This window comes from Crocuta crocuta, unplaced genomic scaffold (assembly GCF_008692635.1).
Source record: "Crocuta crocuta isolate KB4526 unplaced genomic scaffold, BGI_CrCroc_1.0 scaffold147, whole genome shotgun sequence".
Classification (NCBI taxonomy): Eukaryota; Metazoa; Chordata; class Mammalia; order Carnivora; family Hyaenidae; genus Crocuta; species Crocuta crocuta.
In genome coordinates this window covers 2,057,544-2,082,898 of record NW_027532594.1, presented here as the reverse complement: position 1 = coordinate 2,082,898, position 25,355 = coordinate 2,057,544, and the positions used below count along the sequence as shown (strand labels likewise).

Below are 25,355 nucleotides of genomic sequence, written 5' to 3'. Positions count from 1 at the left end.
GCTTGTAGGTAATAGGCAAGCTCAAAAAAATAAATAAAGATTTGGTATCTTTTAGGAAACACACTTTTCATGCCTCTCTCTGGAAACCATCCTTTCATGAATCTGGAGCTCTTTATGCTATCATTCTATCTATCAGAGAAGATAAGATTGAGATTTTCTCCTGGTTAACGTGTGGCATAAGCAGAAAGCTTTTGAGGCTCTCTGAGTAATTTGGAAGAAAGCATTAGAGAAATTTATTTCATTCTTGTTAATAAACAGCCAGTGTTTTTCAAGATGCTAAAAGTAGGGCATTTGTTTCTCTACTGTTATACACAAAGGTCTCCTGTATTTTTGTGCTTCCACACTCATTTCCTTTGCTCTCCGTCTCGGGGCCCCACCCCCTCACCCTGCCCAAGCCAGAAACATCTTCTGTCTCCTCCGGTCCCTTTCTAACTTCCACCTCTCTGTAGTCTTCCATATGGCCCCATATGTTTCAAATAAAAGCCCATTGTCCATCTGACAAGTCGCTTTTCTCTCTTTCATATTCCTCCTTATGAGTCACATCCCCTGGAAGTCCATCTTCCTTTTGGATGTCTTTCTTTCTGAACCACTTCAGATCCTGAAATGATGAAGAGAATCATAACAATACCATATTTTCCTGACTTCTTTGTCATGTAAACACTCTCTGAAAACTTCCTTTCAGAGGTTTTCCAGCCTTTTCCTTTTATGATGTCCTTTGAGGGACCGTTAGAAGTCCAAGAGGCAGGGATGCTGTGGGATTTGCTTAGATTCCTAAATGTCACTTAAGATATGACTGTAGTAGCAGTAAAAGAAGAAACAGAGAGGATAGTTGATGAACAAAAGCACACTTATTTATAAAATGCATTGAAAAGTCCAAAGGAGCCCATCATAGTTCAGAACACACATGTGGTGAGAAAGATCTAGACTGGGGCTGTCTTCCACTGAGGGGAGACCCGCATAGACTAGAACTCCAAGGAGGGGAGACAGATGTAAGTTTGAATCTCAGCTTCACTACTTAATAACAAGTTGACCTCTCAAAGCCTCAAGCTCCTCTTCTATAAAATGGGAATAATAATCTGACTCAGAAGGTTTAAGTGAGATAAAGCATGTGAGTTGCTCAGCATGCTGCTCACTCTAAGGTGGATGTTCAAATAAAGAGGACTACGGTTATTAGATGCCAAAAGGGGCATCTAGAGAGTATGTGGATGTTTGGGGAGTCAAACAGCAACACACAATCTAACATAAAGTATCAGGCATTAGAAGCAGATGGGGGTGGTTCTCCACTCTCTGGGAAGCCAAGAACCTAGCCCAGAGAAGCTGCGAGAGTAGTGCAGTGCTGGCAGTGACTCAGCCTCAGCCCCTGAGTCAGGGATGCACAGATGGGGACCTGGTCACACAAGGCAGAAGCCCATACATCGGAACAAGGAGTCAAGATCTGGCGGGACAACCTAACCGATGCCTCCATGCTGAGTCCCATTCAAGCTCCCTGAGTCCCTCCTGCCTCAGACTAGGATTGATTTCAAGACTGGAGTGGGCTGGTGGGGCCCAGGAGTCAACTGGCAGGACCTTTCCTTAAAAGTCTGACAGACTCTGTTTCTTTTCCTCACGTGGCAAATACACAAATATAAAATTATGAGAAAATGAATCACTAAGAGAAGGCAGTTTGAATTTTGTCCAAGACAGATGTGTTTGAAAAGACTGTTTCCTCAGAGGGAAGTTCTTAGGTTTCATTATTCCATTCTGCCCAACAAGTTCCAGAACTTTCTCTCCTTTATCTTGGTTGCCTGCCTGATCTGTCTGCTGGTCACTCCTGGCCCAAAAGAGTTTTAGGCTGCTCTTTATATTTCATTCATTAACATTCTTTCTGATTCAGAAGCATACAGATGACAAACCAATATAATTTAAGTGTCCCCTTGAGTATATTTTTTATTAATGTGACAGAGAAGCATTATGTTTTAAAAATACTTATTTAGGGGCGCCTGGGTGGCTCAGTCAGTTAAGTGTCTGATTTTGGCTCAGGTCATGATCTCACAGTTTGTGAGGTTGAAGACTTATGCTGACAGCTCAGTCCTATGCTGACATCTCAGATTTCTGTGCCGCCTTCTCTCTCTGCTCCTCCCTTGCTCACACTCTTATCTGTCTGTCAAAAATAAATAAACATTAAAAAATGTTTTTAATAAAAATACATGTATCTAGTATATCAGGTGTTTAAGAGCTTATCTTTGCTGACAAATAAATGAATACCAAATCTTATGTGTTTATTTTTCTTTTTATGTTGATATGTGTTTAGGTAAAACAAAAGAACATTTCATTGAACTATGACACCCTGGAATATACACTGACTTGTGGTGAGTTAAAATATGACATGTTGGAGCTCCTGGGTGGCTCAGTCAGTTAGGTGTCCGACTTCGGCTTAGGTCATGATCTGACATTTCATGAGTTCCAGCGCTGCATTGGGCTCTGTGCTGTCAGCTCAGAGCCTGGAGCCCGCTTCAGATTCTGTGTCGCCCTCTCTCTCTGCCCCTCCCCCATTCCCACTCTGTCTCTCTCTCTCTCTCTCAAAAAAAAAAAAATAAACATTAAAATTTTTTAAAGAAAATTACATATTTTATAGAAGATTTCTTTTATTATATAGATGTTATGATAGACTATAATATTAGACTATATGTATTAGACTGTAGATCTATGTGTATTGACATATTAGACTTTATATAAAGGAGTATTTTCTGAAACCTACATAAATTTTCTTTTCCTGAGTGTTCTGAATCTTGCAGCAAGGCACCTAATCTGCTGGTGGTTGTTACTGTTGTTTTATAATCCCCCCAAAATGTTTCCTGCCAGCCTCTTCCTGTATACACTGGTCACTCAAGAAATACTATGAACAGACTGACAAAATCTGAACTGTACATTCACAATGATTTGCTTTTTGTTTTTGTACTTACTTACTGGCAATATTTGAGGAAATGTCTACTTGACTTTCCCCTATAAAGGAGAAATAGCTGTTACCTGTAAATCAGGGGAAACCCTGGAAAATCCATGAAGTGGGCAGGGGCTAGATTAGGACAGAGAAGGAGTCAGGGATTCTGCTGGGCAAAGTGGCTTAGGTGTTTCTCCACAACTGTGCTTACTGAGTGTTTGGGCACTCTACACCTATCAACCTGTCATCTATAGCCATAGAGTAGAAAGCTTGTTTTCAGGAAGTGGCTAGTGGAATGTCCCAACTGCAGACAGATAATCTAGTAGGTGGGGCAAGTGGAGAGTTGCTAAGCACCTGTAGGTTATGACAGAGAGTGTCCATAAGTCTTCAAAAGGGGCACATCGTCATAAGGGATTCATTTTCCTAAACAAGACTGAGGAAACCAGTAATATTTCCAAAAGAAACTTAAGTTTTAAAACCCCACAACCTTTAGGTGCTGGAATAGAAAGAGAAAGAAATGACCCCAAACCAAAAGAGTACAATTCAAAAACTGGTCAGTGGTCCTATAAATACAAAGAACAAACTGATGGTTGCCAGAAAGGAGGGAGTTGGGGGGATGGGCAAAATGAGTGAAGGGAGGTGGGAGATACAGGCTTCTGGTTATGGCATGAGGAAGTCACACAAATAAAAGGCACGGCACAGGGAATATCGTCAACGATACTGTAATAGTGTTGTATGGCGACAGATGGTAACTACACTTGTGGTGAGCACAGCACAACTTGTGGAAAAGTTGAATCACAATGTTGTACACCTGAAACTCATGTAACGTTATGTGTCAACTCTACTCAAATTTAAAAATTAAAAAGCAAACAGGTCAGTGGTATCTGCAATAATGGAAGGAAGAGATCACTCCTTCTAGTATATCTTTATCTTTTTTGTCCCTCCTTTTCATGCTTTGTAGTGAAAGTGAGCAAATTTTATGCCCTTGATATACTTTATTTGTTGAGTGGGAAGCAAAACAATCGGGCTTTAATTGTTTTGCTTACTTGGAGCCCCCTGCTGATGCTCAGGGCCCCCAGTGCCCACCGCATTGGATGGGAGAGCTTTCCAGGGCCTCTGCACACAGTGCCTGCACCAAGTACCGCACTGCCCCTCTGGACAACCTACGGGCGTGCCCTCTCATTGGAAAAAAAGGCCTCTCTGTATGAGCAGGGAAAGGTATTTAAAATACCGAAATACTGAAGAAGACAAAACTCAATGATTTATTTTCTCAAGGAGTGAAGAAAAATAAAATGGAAAAAAAAAGTTACTTTTCTCTTCCAAATGAAACCATAATTAAAACTGTTTGGGAGGCATCAAGGTTTCATTCCACTGCTCTTACTCCAAATCTGTATCACTTGTACAGGTCAAGGAGGAAGAAATTCATCCACAGAAAAAGGTTTGCAAAGAGATGTGTTCAGATTCCACTGCCAGAAAAAATTCCCCACAGACACCTAAGTCTACATATTTGGAATCTAAATGGTGAGGAAATGCAGAGATCTTTGACTATGAATTTCTAACTCTTGCGTGTATCAGGTCCTCCAAAAATTTCCTCCCAGGTTAATAGTCTCCGTGGGCCCTATTCTGCCCTTGACACAGAATTTTCACCTGACCCTTTCCCTCCGTGGAAATAAGCCCATCAAAGGAGGCATTATTTTATTTGAGAACAGACGTCTAAAATCAGACTTTCTTGGTGAACTTATCTATGTGGATAAGAAGCCTTCTAGAATCTTGACCCTTGTTCACTTTGGCTCTAAAGCTCCTGTCTTCAATTTTCTAGGCAGACTTTCTGACTGCCCCTTTTGACACCAGTGAAGTCAGGCCAGAATATATTTATTTAAGTGAAACGTCTTGTTTTCTCCACCAAGTAGCCCAAAGTAATTTACTATTTGCTCCTGAGTTTACTTTCTTCCTTTTTCTATCCTTTCTTCCATCTTCTATTATCCCTTATCCCTCAGCTTTAATTCTTGATACCGTAGGCTTCCTGTGTTTCCCTTTAACCAGCCCCACCCCATTCCATACCATCATTTTGTCTGTATAAATGTAACTCAGTAATATAAATATGATATAATATAAGTGTACCTCAATGACAATGAACGACTTAAGCCTTCTCTTGCATCTTCCCTATGAGACAACCGAACTGAAGACCATTATGAGGTTTGCTTTGAAACCCAAACCTCCCCACTTCAAAAATGTTAACATTTGATTGGACAATAGAATGAGAGGAAAAATGATCACTCTGTAGCTCCGATTATTATTTCCCACTCTTTCAGGAGATTAAACATACCTACATTTTGAAAATCTCCAGCTACCTTGTTGCAGGATTCTCGCACAGAGAGTCTTGACACCGAGGCCTTTCTTTCCAGGAAGCAACTTTACTCGTGCCGGCACCTCTCAGTTGGGTTCGTACCCAGAAGAACTGAGCGGCCCACATCACATGGCATAGTTTTTTTATACATTTTTTATTTCTTTGTCTCCCATATATGGTAACACACATAAACATGCAGTCTGATTAAGTTGTTTCAGTTTACAAGAACATGGGGGATGTAGGCAGCTGGACCATATCTAGGTGACCTTGAAGTCTTCTCTCCTCTCTTCTTCATTTTTTTCTTTCTCCTTAGGGAGGGATTCCTACCACGACCTGACCACATGACACACTAGCATCTTATAAGATATGTAAGAACCACACCACTGTGTCATCAATATTCATCAAGGTTTATATCACATAGAAAATCCTTAATGTCTTTCAAGTTAAACTGAAGAAAACTAGGCTTATTTGATCTGCATCTGCTACTCCAATCTGTCCATTCAAGTTCATCCTTGTGCTATTATTATTATATATGCTGAGTGAGGGGCATTGTCGTATCTTCCCTCTGTTTAGCGACGTATACTGCCTCATATAAGCATAACACTTTTCTTCTATTATGACCCTTGATTTTAAACTTTCTTTTCCCTGGAGGAATAATTTGGCAAACCTAGGCGAGTGTTATAAGAATTCACAGATGCTGCTTTGAATAAAACAGTTCATAATGGTTTAAAAGAGGCTTTTGCCTCTTAACTTTCATCTCAACATATGAGGTGGGTGGTGGGGGAGGGAGGAAGTGGATCAATGGCCAAAATCAGGTTTTGATCCCAGCTGTAACCCAAGCCCCACCCACCATCTAAACACCATCCAAAGCAAGATCATTTGTCAGCACTTCATTCATGAGCATCGTAGTTAAGATGCCACAGTTCACTTCTGGTATCAAAGGTTTGTTTCAGTGGAAATAATTTATATAGCATCTCCTCTGTTAAGAATCAGGAAGGTCCATTTGGAATCTAGACTTTGAACACTGTGGTCTGAACACAGCCCTGTGCTGCAGAGCGGAAAGCGCGTGCGGCCCCCGCGGGATGGGAGCTACAGATGTCACACAGAACCCAGTGAAATGAAGAACTTGAGCAAGTTAGGAAAGAAAGTGAAGAGGAATGTTTCCCCTACTGACATATCTCTAACAACTGTGTCTAACCTGAAAATGTGGCTCCAATCCTTTTCAGAACTATTATTTTCTTTACGGCAAAGTTCTAAAAACTTGGTTTCTTTTGATTTTTCCCCCCGGCAGGAAAATGACACATTTGGGGCCAAGGCATTAAAGCATGGTCTCTTGGGAGAAGGGGGAGGGATATTGCTTTCCAGCCCACAAACAGTTGCAGGTGCAAAAAATGTGCACACGAAAAGGGAGGTCTGGTAGAGGCCTTTTTTAAATTGCGGCCTTTTAAGTTCAATAAATCTCTTTGCTCTTCCCTTTGTGAGCCGTGTGCTTCCCTCCCACGCTCAAATGCACATCCCGATCCTCAATGTGGCCTCCAGAAGGAATCTTCATGTTTGTTGTGAAGTTTTCCGTAATTACATAATCAGTGAAGTCTGTGAGTTAGTGTTGAGGAGGCTGAAAAATGCAAGCCTGAGGATTACAGTAACATAACTAGATGGCTTCCTGGAAGAGCCAAGTGATTTTTTCCCTGGGCCAGACTCTGATTGGCTACCCCTGGAGGCCTTCCTCTTGCCCAGTGAATCACAGCTCGATGGACATTTCTGCCAGCCAACCGCCCCAAGGTGTTTCACGGCGTTTGTGTGTGTTGTGGGTAAGCTCTGCATACGCACTGTATGGTAGACTTGATTAAGAAGGCAGGAGCCACAAAACCAGAAGGCTGTGGTTTCTTGAATGCCTTTTGTGTCTGTGTGGTGACAGGACCAGTGCTTAGCTTGTCTGGGCCGCGGTACCTTGACTCATCCAGCAGTGTCTAGAAGCCCTGATTCCTTGCCTTGGGGTTTTAGGGGCAGGAAGAAAGAGAAAAAAAGGAAAGACCACAGCTGAGTTTTGGGTGTGTGATAGAATTTGGTACCTGATATGCATCATTTCTTGTGAATTTTTCCCAAGTCAGCTGGATATTGGCAATTATATGTTAAAAATCAAGGGGTGGCTGGGTAGCTCAGTCGGTTAAGTGGCTGCCTTCAGCTCAGGTCATGATCTCATAGTTCATGGGTTTGAGCCACACATTGGGCTCTGTGCTGACAGCTCAGAGCCTGGAGACTGCTTCTGACTCTGTGTCTCCCTCTCTCTATGTTCCTCCTCCACTCCTGCTCTGTCACTGTCCCTCAAAATTAAGTACACATTACATTTTTTTTTTAATTAAACAGTCAGAAATAACCTTTTATTTATCTGCCATGTTGATCCCTTAGAATCCACTTTCCCGGTATCCAGAAATCTTCTGAAATGATTCTCTATGGGCTCTCTGGATTCTCACTCTCTCTCTTTCCCTGATGTTCAGTTTTGTGTGTATGTTTTCTCCTTCTGATTAGTCATAGGACACACAGAGACTCCAGGAATTTTTTAAAAGCAGAGGCAAAGGTGTGACAGCGGCTGATTGTGTTCTAAATGAACATAATTGTGTCATATAGAAAAAACTTTACACAGCTACCTTGTTATTTAGCTGATTTCCATAGAGCTTCCATGGAAACCACCAACTGCCCATTAGAGATCCCAAGCCAAGGGAATAGCTATAAAATAAGGAAAGATGGCTATGAGGGCAATCTCTCCCTTTATTTTGTTCAGGAATAAAGAGCTAGAACCTGAGATTCTGTAAGTGATGCCAGAATTTAACATTTTATTTTACTTTATTTTTTAAGTTTATTTAGCATGCATGCACGCAAGTGGGGCAGAGGCAGAGACCTTGGGAGAAAGAGAGCATCCCAAATAGACTCTGCACTATCAGTGCAGAGCTCATTGTGGGGCTCAAACTCACAAGCCTTGAGATCATGAGCTGAGCTGAAATCAAGAGCCAGATGCTTAATCGACTGAGCAACCCAGGCACCCCTAGATTTGATTTGGAAGAACACAAATGGGAAGAAAAGTAGGTCTCAAATGAAAACAGTTCAAAAGTATGAGAACTTGTTCAATTACCAGGTATTGTACTCAGCAAGGACAAAATCCCCTGCAGCAGACACCTGATTAGAATTTGGATCCTAAAGTAAAAATTTTGTGGAGGTCCTTCTTCATTCTGTTGCTCTCACAGAATCTCTTGACTTGCTCTCTGAACCCCTTATTTCTGCGGCCATCAACATGCTCATTCATTCTGTTCAGTTTGCTGTCAGTTATTCTAACTTCATTAAACTTTTATAGGAAGCGTACTCTCTGTTTTCCTACATTCCCCTTGAGTTTAAATAAAATAAATTAGTTTCTTAAACACTTGAAAGAATCTCTTGGAAGGTAAATTGAACCCTGTGTCTTTTCTGAGAGATAACTCTTTGGTAACACATTTTGTTTTTTGAAAACAGCTCTTCTTGACTCTGTCTTTACCAAATTTGAGCTCCAAAGGATAACAGTTAATGATATCTATATACTAATGTTTGCCTCTTTGTTTTATAAAATGAAAGAAGATAACAAAACTTAAATTTTCAGTATTTCAAAATGGGGGCACCTGGGTGGCTCAGTCGATTAAGCATTCAACTTTGGCTCAGGTCATGATCTCACAGCTTGTGAGTTCAAGCCCCACGTTGAGTTCTGTGCTGACAGCTCAGAGCCTGGAGACTGCTTCAGTTCTGTGTCTCCCTCTCTCTCTGCCCCTCCCCCACTTTCACTCTCTCTCTCAAAAATAAATAAACATTAAAAAAAGGGTTTTTTAAGTATTTCAAAATGATTACAGTTGTTCTTTTATTAACCAAATGTATGATAAAAGAAACAACTTGACAAATCAAATAAGAAGTTTGGCAAAATGTTACTTTAAAAAAATTTTTTTAAAATATTTTATATCTTTCTGAGAGAGAGAGAGAGAGAGACAGCATGAACAGGGAAGGCCAAAGAGGGAGACACAGAATCAGAAGCAGCCTTCAGGCTCTGAGCTAGCTGACAGCACAGAGCCGGATGTGGGGCTCAAACCCACGAATTGTGAGATCATGACCTGGCCCAAAGTCTGAGGCTTAACCAACTGAGCCACCCAGGCGCCCTGGCAAAAAGTTACTTTAAACATGATTCAGGTTAGAAAGAGGTATACTCACTCATGCTTATGCGCAAAGATTAGTATGATAACTGTTAACAGAATAATGAGAGGAAAAAAGATTTTTTTCCTATAAGTTTAAATGTCCTTGTCAAATGGTGACATTTGTAATAGATGTTATGAGTTAAATTAATGATTTTTCAATGTTCTGAATGTCCATAATATATCCTTATTTGCAGGATAATTAGTGACTAAATCCCTATAAAATTGATTATGTATAAAACCTCAACAGAAGAGAAAACCTCCACTCTCATATTGCTATATAATAACATATTAATATAATAAAAATTATTAATGTAAAAACAAACCAGAACAATTTAGTCTTATTTTATCTAACTGTTCAACAGTTATTGATATCTGTGTAACAAGTTATCCCAAATCTTTATGACTTAGAACAACAAACATTTATCTTACAGTTTCTATGGTTCAGTAATCTGGGCACGGCTTACCAGGATATGTCTGGCTCATTGTCTCTTACAGGTTGACAGTCAAGATGTTGGTTGGAGCTCAACTGGGAGAGGATCCCCTCTGAGTTCACTCATTGGCAGGATTCAGCTCTTTATGGACTACTGGACTAAGTACTTAGGTACTTGCTGGCTCTTGTTTTCTCAATAAGTGGGCCTCTCTATTGGGCATCTTACAATATGGCAGCTATCTTCCTCAGAATAGGCCGGTAAGATGGTAAAAAAGGGCAAGCAAGATGGAAGCCATGTGCTTTTTGTATTCTAATCTTAGAAATGATAGTTCATCTCTTTTGTTATATTGTACCACTTAGGAGCAAGTTACTGGATACAGACTGTACTCAGATGAAAGGGATTACATAAGGGCACAAATATCAGGAGGCAGGGATCATTAGAGGCCATCTTAGAGGCCAACTACCAACTTATCATCCACAGAGTTTTTTTGTTTCTTTTTTATAATTAATTAAAGGCCCCAGAGATCATCAGAAATTTAGTCTTCTGGAAAATATAGTAAAAGATTTCACTAAAAGGCAGCATTTTAGCTTTCTACTAGTCCAAGATTCTAAATTGTTAGTAGATAGTCCTCTCCAGTAGTTATGGTACTTTCAAAACCATTGCTCTTGACAATTAGCAGATGTTGGAGTAATCCTAGAGACACCAGCAGACATAAATCATCCATATCCAAATTAAATGAAAGTCCACTTGACATTAGCTATCATATTAATGATATAATAAGTATTGTTACCTGTTTCATTAGTTATCTCTTGCTAACAAATTATCCCAGACTTAATGGTTTATTTATTTTTCCCAAACTTAATGGCTTAAAACAAACAAATAAATACTTGTTTTCTTACACAGAATTTTTTTTTTTAACTTTTAAATCCAAGTTAGTTAACATATAGTATAATAATGGTTTCAGGAGTAGAATTTATTGATTTATCTTTTTTTTAAACATTTATTTACTTGTGAGAAAGACAGAGAGAGAGTGTGAGTGGGGGAAGGGCAGAAAGAGAAAGGGAGACACAGAATGGGAAGCAGGCTCCAGGCTCTGAGCTGTCAGCAAAGAGCCCAACATGGGGCTTGAACCCATGAACCATGAGATCATGACCTGAGCTGAAGTTGGCCACTTAACTGACTGAGCCACCCAGGCGCCCCTGATTCATCATTTATGGATAACACCCAGTGCTCATCCCAACAAGTGCCTTCTTTAATGCCCATTACCCAGCCCCCCCCCCCAATCCCCACAAACCTCCTCTCCACAACCCTCTGTTTGTTCTCTGTATTTTAAGGATCTCTTATGGTTTGCCTCCCTCTCTTACAGAGTTCTGTGGATCAGGAATTTGGGAGTGGCTTAGCTAGGCTGTTCTGGTTGGTGTTTCTTAGGAGGCTGTAATTATCTAAAGGTTCAACTGGGGCTAGAGGATCCACTTCCAAGGTGGCCACTCATATGGCTGGCAATTTATTGCTTGTTCTTGTCAGAAGACCTCTATTCCTCACCATACAGGCCTCCACTGAGCTGCTTGAGTATCTTCAAGACACAGCAGCTGGCTTTCCCCAGAGAAAGAAATCCAAATTGATTATGAGATTTGAAATTTGAAACATACTTCAAATTTTTATAACAATTCTTGTCATAGTGTTTGTACATATTGCAGACACAAATATGTGATCTTTGGAGTATTAAGTTTTACTGTACAGGAACTACCATGCCAAATGATTCAACAAATGTTCATCCTCCCAAAAGGACAAGAAACCCTGTTGCTCCTAGAAGTCAAAAAAAAAAAAAAGAACTTCCATAAAACTCTGATATTTGATCACCAACCATCAAAGTGCAATGCAAATTCATTGGACCTATTCCTGTCTCCTGCCCTGTGAATCTTTCAGATGTACCATAGGATTGTCGATACACAAACAGCAGAGGAATGGCAAATCAATACTTTGGGGGTGGCTTTAAGAGAATGAGTACAAGTAGCCAAAATGTATTGGGAGATCTTATCCATAAGGTAAAATAAGACCAAAGCCAAAGGGCACAATGAAATATTTGGAGCTACATTGGTAGTGAGACTTGGCTTGTCATGACAGGTAGATTGGCTTTGAACCAGTGGAGACTCAAGACCAAAGTGTGATTATCAGTAAGAGTCTGTCTCTATAGCAGCAAGGTCTCTGATAATCTGTTTATTAAAACTCTGTCCAGAGACCACCAGAAACACATGTAGTAAAAGAAAAAAAAGGTTGATTTACCCTACTGGAACAAGAGACAATACAAAGCAGAGGAACTGTGGATGGAGTCAAAAGAAGAGGAGCTNGCGGGGGCCGGGGGGGGGGAGGGCAGAATCAGTCTTAAGATGGTCTTGGCATGGATTGTTCAGGATTTGTAAACCAAAGCAAGTTGCTGAAATAGTCAGTGGTCTTAGTTTTAGAACATATGACCTTTGCAGAGTTACTGATACGTCATTCTAGCAATGGTCCTATCTTGGAACCGGTGGGCCTGAACAAAGACGTATTATACACTTTGACCTTAGGCCATTTGCTTACTTTACTAGTCATAGCGCAGACTATTTTTTAAGCTACAGTTTGCTTCGGCTTTCATCCTCAATCTCTATAAAGGAATCTAAATTAGCCCTCCTTCATGTTGTATGAGGAGGCCTTTTATCCAGGTATATCTGATGAAAAACTCCCCTCTCTTTACTCATGCTGTTTGCCATTCCTAACAAAACTCACTCCCAGGGCACCTGGGTGGCTCAGTCAGTTGAGCATCTGACTTGGGCTGAGGTCATGATCTCACAGATCGTAGCTTCAAGCTCCACTTTGGGGTCTGTGCTGACCGTGTGGAGCCTGCTTGGGATTCTTTCTGCTCCTCTCCACTTGTGCTCTCTCTCTCTCTCTCTCTCTCTCTCTGAAAATAAATAAATAAACTTGAAAAAAAAAAACCTCACTCCCAACCTGATGGGAAAGGAAGAGTTTGAAGCTGCGTTAATTCTATCATTGCCTTTGCACACAGTGTTTTCTCTAATCATAATTCCGTTACAAAATTCTACTCTTTCTTTAATATCCAGCTCAAAATCACATCCATTAAAAAGCATTTTCCACTGTATTTCCCTCCTTTCCTCCCCATCTTTAGCCCTCCATCCCTGACTTGGGAGATAAAATTATGTTCCCTTTTTGTATTCCTGGTGCCTAGTAGGGTGTTTGGTACATAGTAGATGCTTGGTAAATATTTTTGAATTCCATTGGTAATATCTAATTAATTTGGCAGTGGGTACTATTAAAATACTTTGATATTTCTGTATTTCAGCTCCTCCTCACTCCTCTTCTCTCTTATCTCCTATTGCACAGTTTGGCATTGTTGTTCTCTGATGGTTTACAGATAATAGTTTTGGTTTGTTTTTTTTCTTTTATTGTAATTATTAATAGATCGGAGATTCCTAGGGATTGGGATAATTTATTTATTTAATGTCCTCTACCATATTCCCATGCCCCTTCAGACTTAAGATAATTCTCATACTCCCCAAATATTTATGGGTTTTGATTATATTTTGAAATATTAACTTACATTTTCTCCTGAATTTCCTCCACCCCTCATTTACTCCCATTCAATATGGAAGCTGGCTCCAAACTTCATTGCCTCAGGGACAGGTTGAGGCCAGGTATGAAGCAGGAGTAGAACAGTGAATGGAGAGAAAGTCTGGTGTGGTAAATGAAGAATGGGATTTCTAGGTATAGACAGACCAACTGAGTAAGTGGGGAGAGCAGATGATTGTCAGGTCCCTGTTTCACTGCCCCTAACTTCAAAAAAAGATGGGGCTGAGAAATTGAGAGTAGAGAGGTTTCCAAGAGTCTGGTATTGGTGTGGACTCAGATCCTGCCTGGAAGGCAGTAATTCCAAGCAGGTAGAAAACCCTCAAAGAGGAATGGATACAAGGTGTATCTAGGCTGACTGCATAGGGACAGTCTATTTTTTTAAGTTATTTTTTATTTTTTATTATTTTATTTTATTTGCCATTTTAGAGAGTGAGAGCAGGCGGGCAGGGGAGAGGGGCAAAGGGAGAGACGGAGAATCTTAAGTGGGCTACACACTGAGCTTGGAGCCCAATGTAGGGCTTGATCCCACAACCCTGGGATCATGACCTAAGCTGAAATCAAGGGTCAGACACTCAATCACCCAGGCTCCCCTGACTAGGGACAGTCTTACAAAAAGCCCCTCCACTCATGGTATCATATTAGGTCCCTGGACGGTGTGAGATGCATTCTTGGGGTAAGTGAGGATGCTAGAAAGATTAAGAATAACAGGCTAACAATAAAAAATTAAGCTGCTTTAATCCATAGGGAACATGCTGTTCTTGCACACCTGAATATGTGAGAATTTATATCTGCTACATTTGTTTAGTTGATTAATCTGTTAATTGTAAATTTGGCAAAATTACTGTCTATCACATCCTAGAAAGGAAAAAAAGTTTATCTCACTATGTTAAAAATGAATTGTTATATAATTTTGGATCCTAGCTCCGTCACTAATAGCTGTGTATCTTTGAAAAATGTATTTCACTTTTTAAAAGTTTCAAGTGCATCATATGTTTTAAAAAATGGCTAAAATAGGGGCGCCTGGGTGGCTTAGTCGGTTAAGCGTCCGACTTTCGCTTAGGTCATGATCTCGCGGTTCGTGGGTTCGAGCCCCGCGTCGGGCTCTGTGCTGACTGCCAGCTCAGAGCCTGGAGCCTGTTTCAGTCTGTGACTCCCTCTCTCTCTGACCATCCTCTGCTAACGCTGTCTCTCTCTCTCTCTCCTAGAAATAAATAAAAAACATTTTAAAAAAATGGCTAAAATATATTATCTACCTTGTTGGGAATGACGTGAAGATAAATGGAGATTAATATCTATAAAGTGCTTTGGGCAAAGAGACTGCAATGATAACTAACATATATTTACAGTATAGACTTTTTTCTAGGACTGAAGAACCTTAATATTCATGGAGGCCAATTAGTAATGATTTTATAATATCAAATATTTACAATAAAAATCCTTTTCCTCCTGTGTATTTATTTTTCTTTCAATAAGTAATTAATATTTTCAAGGAAAATTCAGCAATATTTAAGAATAAATGAACAAAAAGTGTCTTAATTTTTAAAAATCTTGACTAACAAATACTGAATAGGAAGAACGTTATGCATCAGAGACTTTTTGGACATTAAAAACCTGTAGATAAGATGAAAACACAAATAAGCTATGAGATACTACATATTATAATTAAATTAAGACTGAACTAAGTTGCATATACTCTCATATTATATGTCCATGCCAGAAAAGTAGTCTTATTTTTCCATGATGAATTTATAACCTATATGTCAATGAAGTCTAAGGTTTTGCTGATAGGTAGAATGCCATATATAATGATGAGGAATACACTAAAAGCAAGAGCAGTAAATGGCAATCTTCTGACTTACTGTATATGTCACTGAGAAGAATGATTATTTCTCACAAGCAGAGGCGAAGTCAGGGACTATTATCGTCCATATTTAAGTGGTTTTGCTCTTTTCTCCCACATCCACCAACTTGATTAAATAATGATTTGGCTCACGAAAGACTTGAGCTTGGTGGTTCCAAGTTCATTGCCAGTCAGGTTTGTAAATGTCTCTGGTGTGTGTTCAGCTTTAGAGAAGTGCAGAGATAAGCAAAGGCTCCACTAAGTCAGCACCAGACAAAGTTACCCACCCCTTATCCCTACCCTCCCCCTGCACCCAAGGAAATAGCAGTTTCAGTCTTAGGGGCAGCAAGTCACCAGATAGAGAAGGGGAGTGAGTAGGTAGAGTCAGAAGGCTTGAGTGACAACTGTAGATTGGCCTTTAACAGTATGTTTCAGAGCTGCAGGCAAATCCTAACGTGCTGAGGGGGAAGGGGGGGAAGGGCGGTGCTTTAGAAGCTACCCCTTAAGGAAGAATGCTTTGAAATCCTCTCTGACTCTGAGGAAAATCCAGAGTTTGATGGAAGATCCCAGGAGTTTCACAAGATAATCAAGGGAGACAATTCTCTGGTGGTATTTGATCAGGTCTCCAATGAAAGCCTGGCAGAAAGTATTCAGAGTCACATTTCTGTTCTGGCATTTCAATGAAGAAAGACCAGAGTTTCGTTTTCCAACAGCTGTGATTGTCATCTGGTATTTTAATTTTACTGCTAGTGGGCCAGAGGTAGAACGTTATCTTTTCACCAGGAGGAACAGAAAGTCTTAGAATGGCCTAACATTAAAGAAGCTCAGAAGAGGTATGTGATATTGTGATTTAGAAGAACTATATATTTCGTTCTTCAGGTTACCAAAATATATTTCTCGTATATATTTGATATTCATCCACAGATACTGTCTCAGCTCCCTTTTGCAAATTTCAGAACAGTAAGGGCAATGGGAGCATCTTCTATTATAACATTTGGTCTTTTGTCCTCAGTTCCTGAAAACCCATCAGAGCCATAAGGGTGAAATGGGTGTCTTGTTCCTAACAACCCCCTGTCTACTACAGCAGAGTTTATGTTAATGAGGTGACTTTTGGAAGCACCTGAGGATGGGGGCTGGTTGCCAGAGAACCAGCCATGATTAGAGGGTGGGAGCTTGATTCGATTTGCCAGTGGCTAATGATTTAATCAGCCATGGCTGTGAAATGAAGCCTCTATAAAAGCCCAAAAGAGGAGGGGGTTCAGAGAGTTTCTGGGTTAATGAACACCAGAAGATGAGAAGAGAGTGACATGCCTGAAGAGGGCATGGGAGCTTTGAGCCCCTTCCTGATAACTTTCCATGTGCATCTCTTCCATCTGGCTGTTCCTGAATTATATCCTTCTATTAAAAAGCCCTGTGATCTAGTAAGTAGATGTTTTCCTGAGTTCTGTGAGCTGCTCCTGCAAATTAATTGAACCCAAGGAGGGGGTTATGGGAATCTCTGATGTCTAGCCAATTGGTGAAATGTACAGGTGACCATCTGGGCTTGTGATTAGCATCAAGGGTGTGGGACAGGCTTGTGGGACTGAGCCCTTAGCCTGTGGATAGTGTCAAAATTGAATTGATTTGTAAGACACTGCTCTGGTGCCAGAGAATTTCTTGGTGTTGTGTAGGACTCACTCTCCACATACTGGAATTAGTGATAAGAACCCCTTTAAAATGGTTGTCTGAGTGTCTTTTTCTTTTTTAATGTTTGTTTGAGAGAGAGAGACAGAGAGCGAGAAATAGAGAGAGTGTGAGCGTGCAAGCAGAGAAGGGGGAGAGAGAGAGACAGAATCTGAGGCAGGCTTCAGGCTTCCAAGTTCCAGGTTCCCAAGGCTCCCAGAGCCCAGTGTGGGGCTCAGACTCACAAACAGTAAGATCACGGCCTGAGCTGAAGTTGGATGCACAACCACTGAGCCACCCAGGTGCCCTTGTTTGAATATCTTTTTAAAGTCTTTTAAATTTACCACCATAAGACACAGTTACTGAACTTACACTGTGTTTACGGTTAGGCGTCAAGGTTCACAATGTTTAAATGTCAGATGTATTTCAGAACTCTAATCTAAATTCCTCTTCTAAGTCAATCTCAGAGAAAGTGGAGAGGGAGAAGGTATCTGTAGGATATCAACATTTTTTCCTGAGAACTGCTCTGTGTCCAGTAGTTTTTATTTTTAACATATTATCTCATGTAATCATTATAAAGTGCCTTCTGTTGGACATATACCACATTTCCAGATGAAAAAACTGAAACTCAGAGAATTTAAGTTTATTTATTTGTTTTGAGAGAGAATGTGAGCTTGGATGCAGGGGAGGGGCAGAGAGAGAGCAAGAGAGCATGTGCCTGAGAGCAGGGGAGGGGCAGTGGGAGAGAAAGACTACCAAGCTGGCACCTTGCTCTCCTCTAGGAGCCCAACTCAAGTCTTGAACTCAAGAACCATGAGATGATGACCTGAGTCAAAATCAAGGGTCTGACACTTAACTGACTGAGCCACTCAGGTGCCCCTGAAACTCAGAGAATTTAAATAATGAGCTCAAGGTTCTACAGCCTAGTAAATTGAAGATAAGGAATCTGTAGCCAGAACTCTAATTTCCATAACCATGTCCCTTCCTCCATAACTATTGCCTCAAATAGAACAAGGGAAGGATCTTATGTTATCACATGATAATATAATTTTGGATTTTGGGGTCATTTCTCACTTTAACTCCTTTTATTTCATATTTTGATTAATAAAAATCTTGCCCCATCACTAAAATACTATGATTTGATAAGATAGTGTATTGCTTCTTTTATAACCCAGGCCAGTCCCTATTGATCAGCTATAGATGGTTAGAAGGTACATTCTTTTTTTTTTTATTAAGTTAACCTTAGAATTGATTTCTTAGAAAATACTTACAAAGATTTATAGTGTCTCACCAGCTTTTTCCTGCTCCTTTCATTTGGGAGACCAGACATTCAAATCCACTTAGGAAAGAACATTTGGTATTACAGCCTTACCTTCATAATGAGGCGTTCTGATACACAGGAAAGTAGATACCTGAAGTAGGTGAGTGTTATAAAATATACAAAAAGAAGTATACCATATTTATTAAGAACATTTCTAAATGACTCATCTTCATGAGAGTACAAATTTTTTCATTTTTTCTAACTAAATTCCTTAACATATCTTACTAAGTCTAATCTTAGTTCATATATCTGTTTTCTATTATGAAAGAAGTCATTTTATTTTTTTTATTTTTTATTTTTTTTCAAATAGTTTATTGTCAAATTAGTTTCCACATAACACTCAGTGCTCATCCCCGCAAGTGCCCTCCTCCATGCCCATCCCTCCTCCCCCCCACATCCATCAGTCCTCAGTTTTTGTCAGCATTCAAGAGTCTCTCATGGTTTGCCTCTCTCCCTTTCGCCCACCATTTCCCCCCTTCTTCTCCCCCATGGTCCTCCGTTAAGTTCCTCCTAATCCTCCTATACATGCAAACATATGATATTTGTCCTGAAAGAAGTCATTTTAAAATGACCTATTGCTGATATAGATGATAATGGATAGCTCACCTTTGTCTTTTATAATGAATAACGTACTCTTTTAACAAGTTAATTTCTTATTCCAGGGGTTGTGTACAGATATTAATATGGTTTGCAAATAAAGATAACTGCCTTGAGAAACAAAAAAGCAATCCCTGACCTCCAGGAGCTGGTCTGGTACTACAAGTCAGGCCTTGGTGTTCTTCCATTAAATATACACGATTTCATAGAAAATTAGCATCAGACAAGGCCACACTGTGATTATCATGAATCCAGACAGAAACAAGACCACTCTGTAATCCTGTCTGAGCACAGACAAAACATGAGCAATGTCCAAGCCACAAAATACCAAATATATTCCTATTTTGACTAATATTATGTGATTGTTGATTTTTACCAGTTACCGCTCTACCCTTGGCCCAGTCTCCTATACCTCTAGAGAAGATTTATTAAGGTAGCCACTCACATAGTTAGCCCCATTTCATGACCACATCCTGTCTACTGTTAAGCTCTGCTTCCTTAAACCCACCCCAAAGTCACTTGACAGGAGCCAAATTACTTAAGTCCTTTTTAATACCTTGTAAATGAGACACTCCATGTTCACCATTCGTTTCCTTTGCCAGCAAACCTCCTCTCTCCCTGCAAGGAGTGATAAGACCAAATTGTTTAAAGACAAGTGTGTTCCTATGTTCCTGGTGGTCTTTGTGTGGAGGACATTGACCATTTCTTCATACCAACTTTTTTCTTATTTCTTTTTCACATCTTATTGCATGGACCAGATTCTAAAATAACAAGGAATAGTGATAGTGACAGAAGACATTCCTGTTCAGAGGGGCTAACATGTTTACCATAGTATTACTTGCTTTCCTTTTAGAGCTGGTTCCTTTGTCATATTCAGAATAGTTCTAGGGGCACGTGGGTGGCTTGGTGTGTTGAGTGTCTCTTTTTTGGCTCAGGTCATGATGCCAGGGTTGTAGGATCAAGCCCTGTATTGGGCTCCATGCTGAGTGTGGAGCCTGCTTAAGATTCTCTTTCTTCTTCTGTCCTTCTTCCCTACTTGCACTCTGTCTCCAAAAAGAAAAAAAAAAGGATAGTTCTGCTTATCTTGACAGTGATACAAAATTTTAATAATTTTTTGTCTATGAACTCTTCTTTTTTAAAATATTGTAATAGGATATTATTTTGATAGATTTTCCTTCCATGAATTACTAGGATAAATCCTTTTGGGTTGTGGTTAATTGTTCTTTTAATGAATTTCACCTTTAATACGTTATGTAATTTATGAATTTTATTCATTTAACAGATATTCTTTTAATATCCACTATATACCAAGCTCTATCTTAACTCCTAGACCTGTTGCAAATTAAGAAGTCATAGGGAGGGATGGGAGTGTGGCTATAAAGAGGTATCCTTTTAACTGAACTGTTCTGTATCTTGACTGCTATGGTGGTCACACAAATCTCCATGTGATAAAATTGTAAGGAACAACACACACACACACACACACACACACACACACATATACATTAGCACATGTAAAACTGGTTATCTCTGAATCAGGCTGGAAGATTCTAGTGATGTCAGTTTCCTAGTGTGATCTTGTACTCTGGTTATTCAAGTTGTTGCCATTAGAGGAAATTAAGGACGCTCTGTACCATGTCTTATGACTGCATGTGACTCTACTATTATCTTAAAATAAAAAGGTTTTAAAAATTGGTAGTCCCTGACATCATGTAGAATACAATATAATAATAGACATAGATCATAAGAAAAATAACTACGTGATAACTACTATTCCATAGAGGATAAGTATAAGGCGCTGTAAGTGCATACAGTATTGGAATCTAGTCTGTACTGAAGGGTCAAGGAAGGCCTTCCTGAAGATGTAACATTTAAAGTGAAGCCTAAGAATGAGTAGAAATTGGTCAAACAAAAAAGAGGAGAAAAATAGAAGATTGTCACATTTCAGAGAGTGGGGTTTCAGCAAAGAATCATAAGGAAGGTTGACAGAAGACAATGCTAAAGAAAGAGTTTTGGGAAACAAGTCATACTGGACCTTGGAATTATAGTAACTTTATTAGGAGAAAGAGGATCCACTAAAATGCTTTAAGCAAGGCAGTAATTATTCAGCTTTATATTTTTAAACTATTACTTCGACTTACAGGTAGAGAACAGTCTGGTTGGAGAAGATACCTGGAGCTATGCAGAAAAAAGGAAGCGGTCATAGAGTCCAGGTTAGTGATGCAGTTCTTGGAATTGGGTGGGGTGGTGGAGATGGGAATCAGTGAATGGACAGATTTGGTAATGATTTGAATGTGAGCTATTGATGGCATAGATTATACCCAGATTTTGGCATGGGCAATGGAGTGAATGAAGAAGCCATGTTCTCAGGTGGGGAAGATTAGAGGAAGTACAGTTCTGAAGTGGGGTAGGGGTTGGTTTGGTTCATTCTTAAATCTAAGATAAGATGCCAGCAAGAATCCCAGGTGGAGATTTCAAGGAGGCAAGTAGGTGTCTCCAGCTGGAACACAGAAATGGAGATATGGGCCAGAGATAAAAGCTCTAAGTCTTTGGCATCTAGATGATATTTAAAGTCAAGGGGGTAGCTGCAGTCATTAAGGGAGAGAGGGAAGAGAAAGAAGAGGCTCAGATGAAATTCCTGAAGAACTTGAACATTTAAATGTCAAGGAGACTTAGAAGGAGCAGTCAGAGAGGAGTTAGAACCCAAGAGTGATCTTTGGGAAGCATAAGTTAAAGAGTATTTAAGGAATAAATAGTGAACTATGTTAAATCATCTGCTGAGAAGTCAAGTCAGATGACGCATAGAAATGACCACTGGATTTAGGAACATGAAGATCTTTTGTAACTGGGGGGGAAGAAGGGGGAAAGGAATGTAAATGGAGGTAGGCTTGCTAATTTGGAGGAAGATGAAGGAGCTGTAGGCAGCCAGGTCATACTGACTTTTCTCTACAAAAGTATAGACCCTGGGAAAGGAGATTTAAGGAAACAGAGGAAGATGTAAAATAATTGTTGTGAGAGAGAACTAGAGTAAGTAGTGAGCAGACTAGAAAAACAATTCGGCGACTGAGGTATATATTTTTATGTTTAAATAAATGGAAATTATCCAAATTTTCCCTTGGATAAGAAAACTCAGTATTGTAAAGATGTTAATCCTCTTCATATGCATCATTATATTTGATGTAATAATCATAATTTTATTAAAACTACTATTACAGCTCACACTATGTATCAGACACTGGGTTAAGTGCTCATAAAACTCTAATCAAAGTCACAAGTTCACGGGAATTTGCAAAATGACTGTAAAGTTTGTCTGAAAAATAAACATGCAAGAATAGCAAAGAAAATTCTGGGAAAGAAAATAACAAGTGTGGATTAACCAACTGTAATTGTGGTTTGCAACAATAGAAAGTTCAATGGAAAGAACTCAGAAATAATCACAAGTTTATGACAGGGTGACTTCAATAAAGCTGGGTTTTCCAGAGAGTGGAGGGAAAAAACGGGTTTACAGTGATTGTAAATTGGGGATGCCTAGATAGCCATTTGGAAAATGATAGAGCTAGATCTCTACATAATTTCTTATCCCCAAGTTAGATAAATGTGAATGTAAAAAAATTTAAATTCTAAAAGAATTAAAACTGTAAATATTTTTACAATGTGCTGAAAAGACTTTTTTAAAATTTTTTAAATATTTATTTAGAGACAGAGTAAGAAAGCGAGCAGGGGAGGGGCAGAGAGAGAGAGAGAATCACAAGTAGGCTCCACGCTGTCAGGCACGGAACCCAATGTGGAGCCCGAACTCATGAACTGCGAGATCATGACCTGAGCCAAAATCAAGAGTCAGGTGCTTAACAGACTGAGCCACTCAGGTGCCCCATGAAAAGGCCTCTTAAAACATAGAATAATATTCATCCTTGACATGGCAAACACACCCCTACTCGGTGCCAAAAGAAATTGTTAAACTAGGGAAAATATTGTCAATTTTTAGGATGAAAGATTGAGCTCTCGTAGATCAATTACAAAAGTATGAAAAACCCAATTTCGATAAGAAGGGCAAAGGAAATAGCTCAGAGCAAAAGAAATGATTAATAAACATGTGAAGATGCTTATTTTGTCACAAATTTTAAACCACAAAACCCAGAACAACAAAGTGGTATTTTTATCAGATTAATCATGAGTGCCTACTATGTGCCATGTGTTTTTAGTATTTTCCTATCAGTATATCTTCCATAATATTCTTGCAAACGTATTTTCCATAATAAATTACCAAATTTTTAATAATATGGTCAGTAATTTGAACGGACACAGATGCTTCTAAAGAGCTTGGTAATGCTTCAAATGTGGCATATTTTTCTCAAGTCAAACTCCACAGTCTTGTTTATATGCTTTATTGTGCATTGTATGAAAAAGTATTAATCTTTCAGAGCAACGTTTTTTAATATGCTCACAGAGCTAAGGTTTCCTCTCCCATTTGAGAATTGACAATATTTCTGAAAGCATAAAGTTAACATTTGAATGTTAATGGCAAACCAAAGCAGAAACACAACATACTGATTGTTCTTTTATCAGCCAGAGGTGAAAAGAGCACTTAGTGGGGCTAGTACTTCTTTATTTCGTCATCTCTTCATCCTTTCATTCAACAAACATTCATTGAATGTCTACTCTGTGCCAGGCACAGGGGGTAGGCACTGAAGATATTATAATGCACAAGAGAAAGAGAATATCTACTCTCAGATTTTACCATCTAATTGGGGCTATAGGCAATGGGAACACTGTTGTAAGAACTTGAATTTGTATTAACTGAAATTTCCCCTTGCCTCCATTCTTTCAATCTGGAAACAGTGTAGTGCTGCCCAGGGTAGCTTCCTTCTGTGACTATACTAGATACTGATTTGTGGGTGATTGAAAAACCTTAAAGTATCTTTCCAAATAATATGTCAAAACTAAATTCAGCCAGGTCATGGGCTTCCTCTAGATTAATAAGGCTAAACGTTTTGGCAGCATAGAGATTTTTCAGGTCTAAATGAATCATTAGGAATGAGTAAATCACAGACAAAACGAATGTTCTCTAATTAAGAAGATAAAGAGGTATGTTAAGAAGCATCATAAATCTCCAAGTAACCAAAATGTTGTCCATTTGTCTTTGTCAACAAATACTGGAAAGAACCCAAAGAAACAGGCAAACATGTCATTCCAAATAGTTTATACTTTTAAAAAAATATTAAGCTAATATGTACTCTTAGAAAAAAAATGCCTCATAGACTAAAGAATTAAAATAGTTTCACAAGTTACTTTATATGGTTTCTAAATTAGACTGAATCATATGAATTGCCCAAATTTGATTTATTTTTTACCTACAAAATTTGCAATTTCATGTGGTTCACTCTACTGGAATGACATCATTTCAATTCCTAAGAGGATATCTTTGCATAATGAGTAATTTATAGAGTTCTCATTATGAGCCACACTGCATGAAGCCTTATCTGACATCAATCCAAGGTTTTACCTGGGGCCAAGTTATGAGCCTGGAATTAAGGAGGGTCTTTGAACTTGAATAAAAAAAATTCAAAGAAAAATTGTTACTAAACTTTAACTGGAACTTCACATTTCTTTCAAATATAGACATGAGCAGTAAACTTTGATAGCATTACCAGCACATTTTTGTCACCATTGGGATTCAGATATTTTCAAATTTTACTTGGTTGTACCGGCTGTCTCAAAATAACATTTATACTTATCACAAACTTAAAATTTCCTGTTGCTATTAAACCTAACTTTAGGTCTTATTATTTAATGCATTTATTACTAATTATAAGTTTGATTTTTAAAATACTTGGATAACTGAATTTAAAAAAAAATTTTTTTTTTTTAATGTTTTATTTATTTCTAGGAGAGAGAGAGAGACAGCGTGAGCAGGGGAGGGTCAGAGAGAGAGGGAGTCACAGACTCTGAAACAGGCTCCAGGCTCTGAGCTGGCAGTCAGCACAGAGCCCGACGCGGGGCTCGAACCCACGAACCGCGAGATCATGACCTAAGCGAAAGTCGGACGCTTAACCGACTAAGCCACCCAGGCGCCCCGGATAACTGAATTTTTATTAGTTTGCTTTATAGCATTCTATCTTTTATGTATTTTATATTATTCTGTGGGGCTCCCAGGTGGCTCAGTTGGTTGTGTGTCTGACTTCACTTTGGGTCATGATCTGGTGGTTTGTGAGTTCAAGCCCCGCATCAGGCTTGCTGCTGTCCGTGCAGAACCTGCTTTGGATTTTCTGTCCCCCTCTCTCTGCCTGTCCCCTGCTCACACTCCCTCTCAGAAATAAATAAAAACATCTAAAAAATTTTTTAACTATATTATTCTGAGAAAAGGTTCCAAAGGCTTCCACCAGACTGTTATATGGGTCCATGGCACAA

General features: G+C 39.3%; 1 protein-coding gene across 5 annotated transcripts in view; it reads left to right on the top strand.

Moving 5' to 3' along the window:
- The window catches only part of LOC144244655 (uncharacterized), a 56,121-nt gene that overhangs the window by 22,374 nt on the left and 8,392 nt on the right, over positions 1-25,355 (top strand). For 2 of the 5 annotated variants that reach the window (XR_013339013.1, XR_013339015.1), the window contains exons 1-3: positions 17,269-17,331; positions 18,313-18,450; positions 21,091-21,160. Coding sequence is in view for 1 of the 5 variants with exons in the window: in XM_077780026.1 (XP_077636152.1) it covers positions 9,968-10,073; positions 21,091-21,160 (176 nt within the window). In the remaining 4 variants the exon portion in view is untranslated. Of the gene's footprint in view, positions 1-9,967; positions 10,074-17,268; positions 17,332-18,312; positions 18,451-21,090; positions 21,161-25,355 lie in introns of those variants that run through there. The other 3 variants (XR_013339014.1, XM_077780026.1, XR_013339016.1) reach the window with 3 other exon arrangements.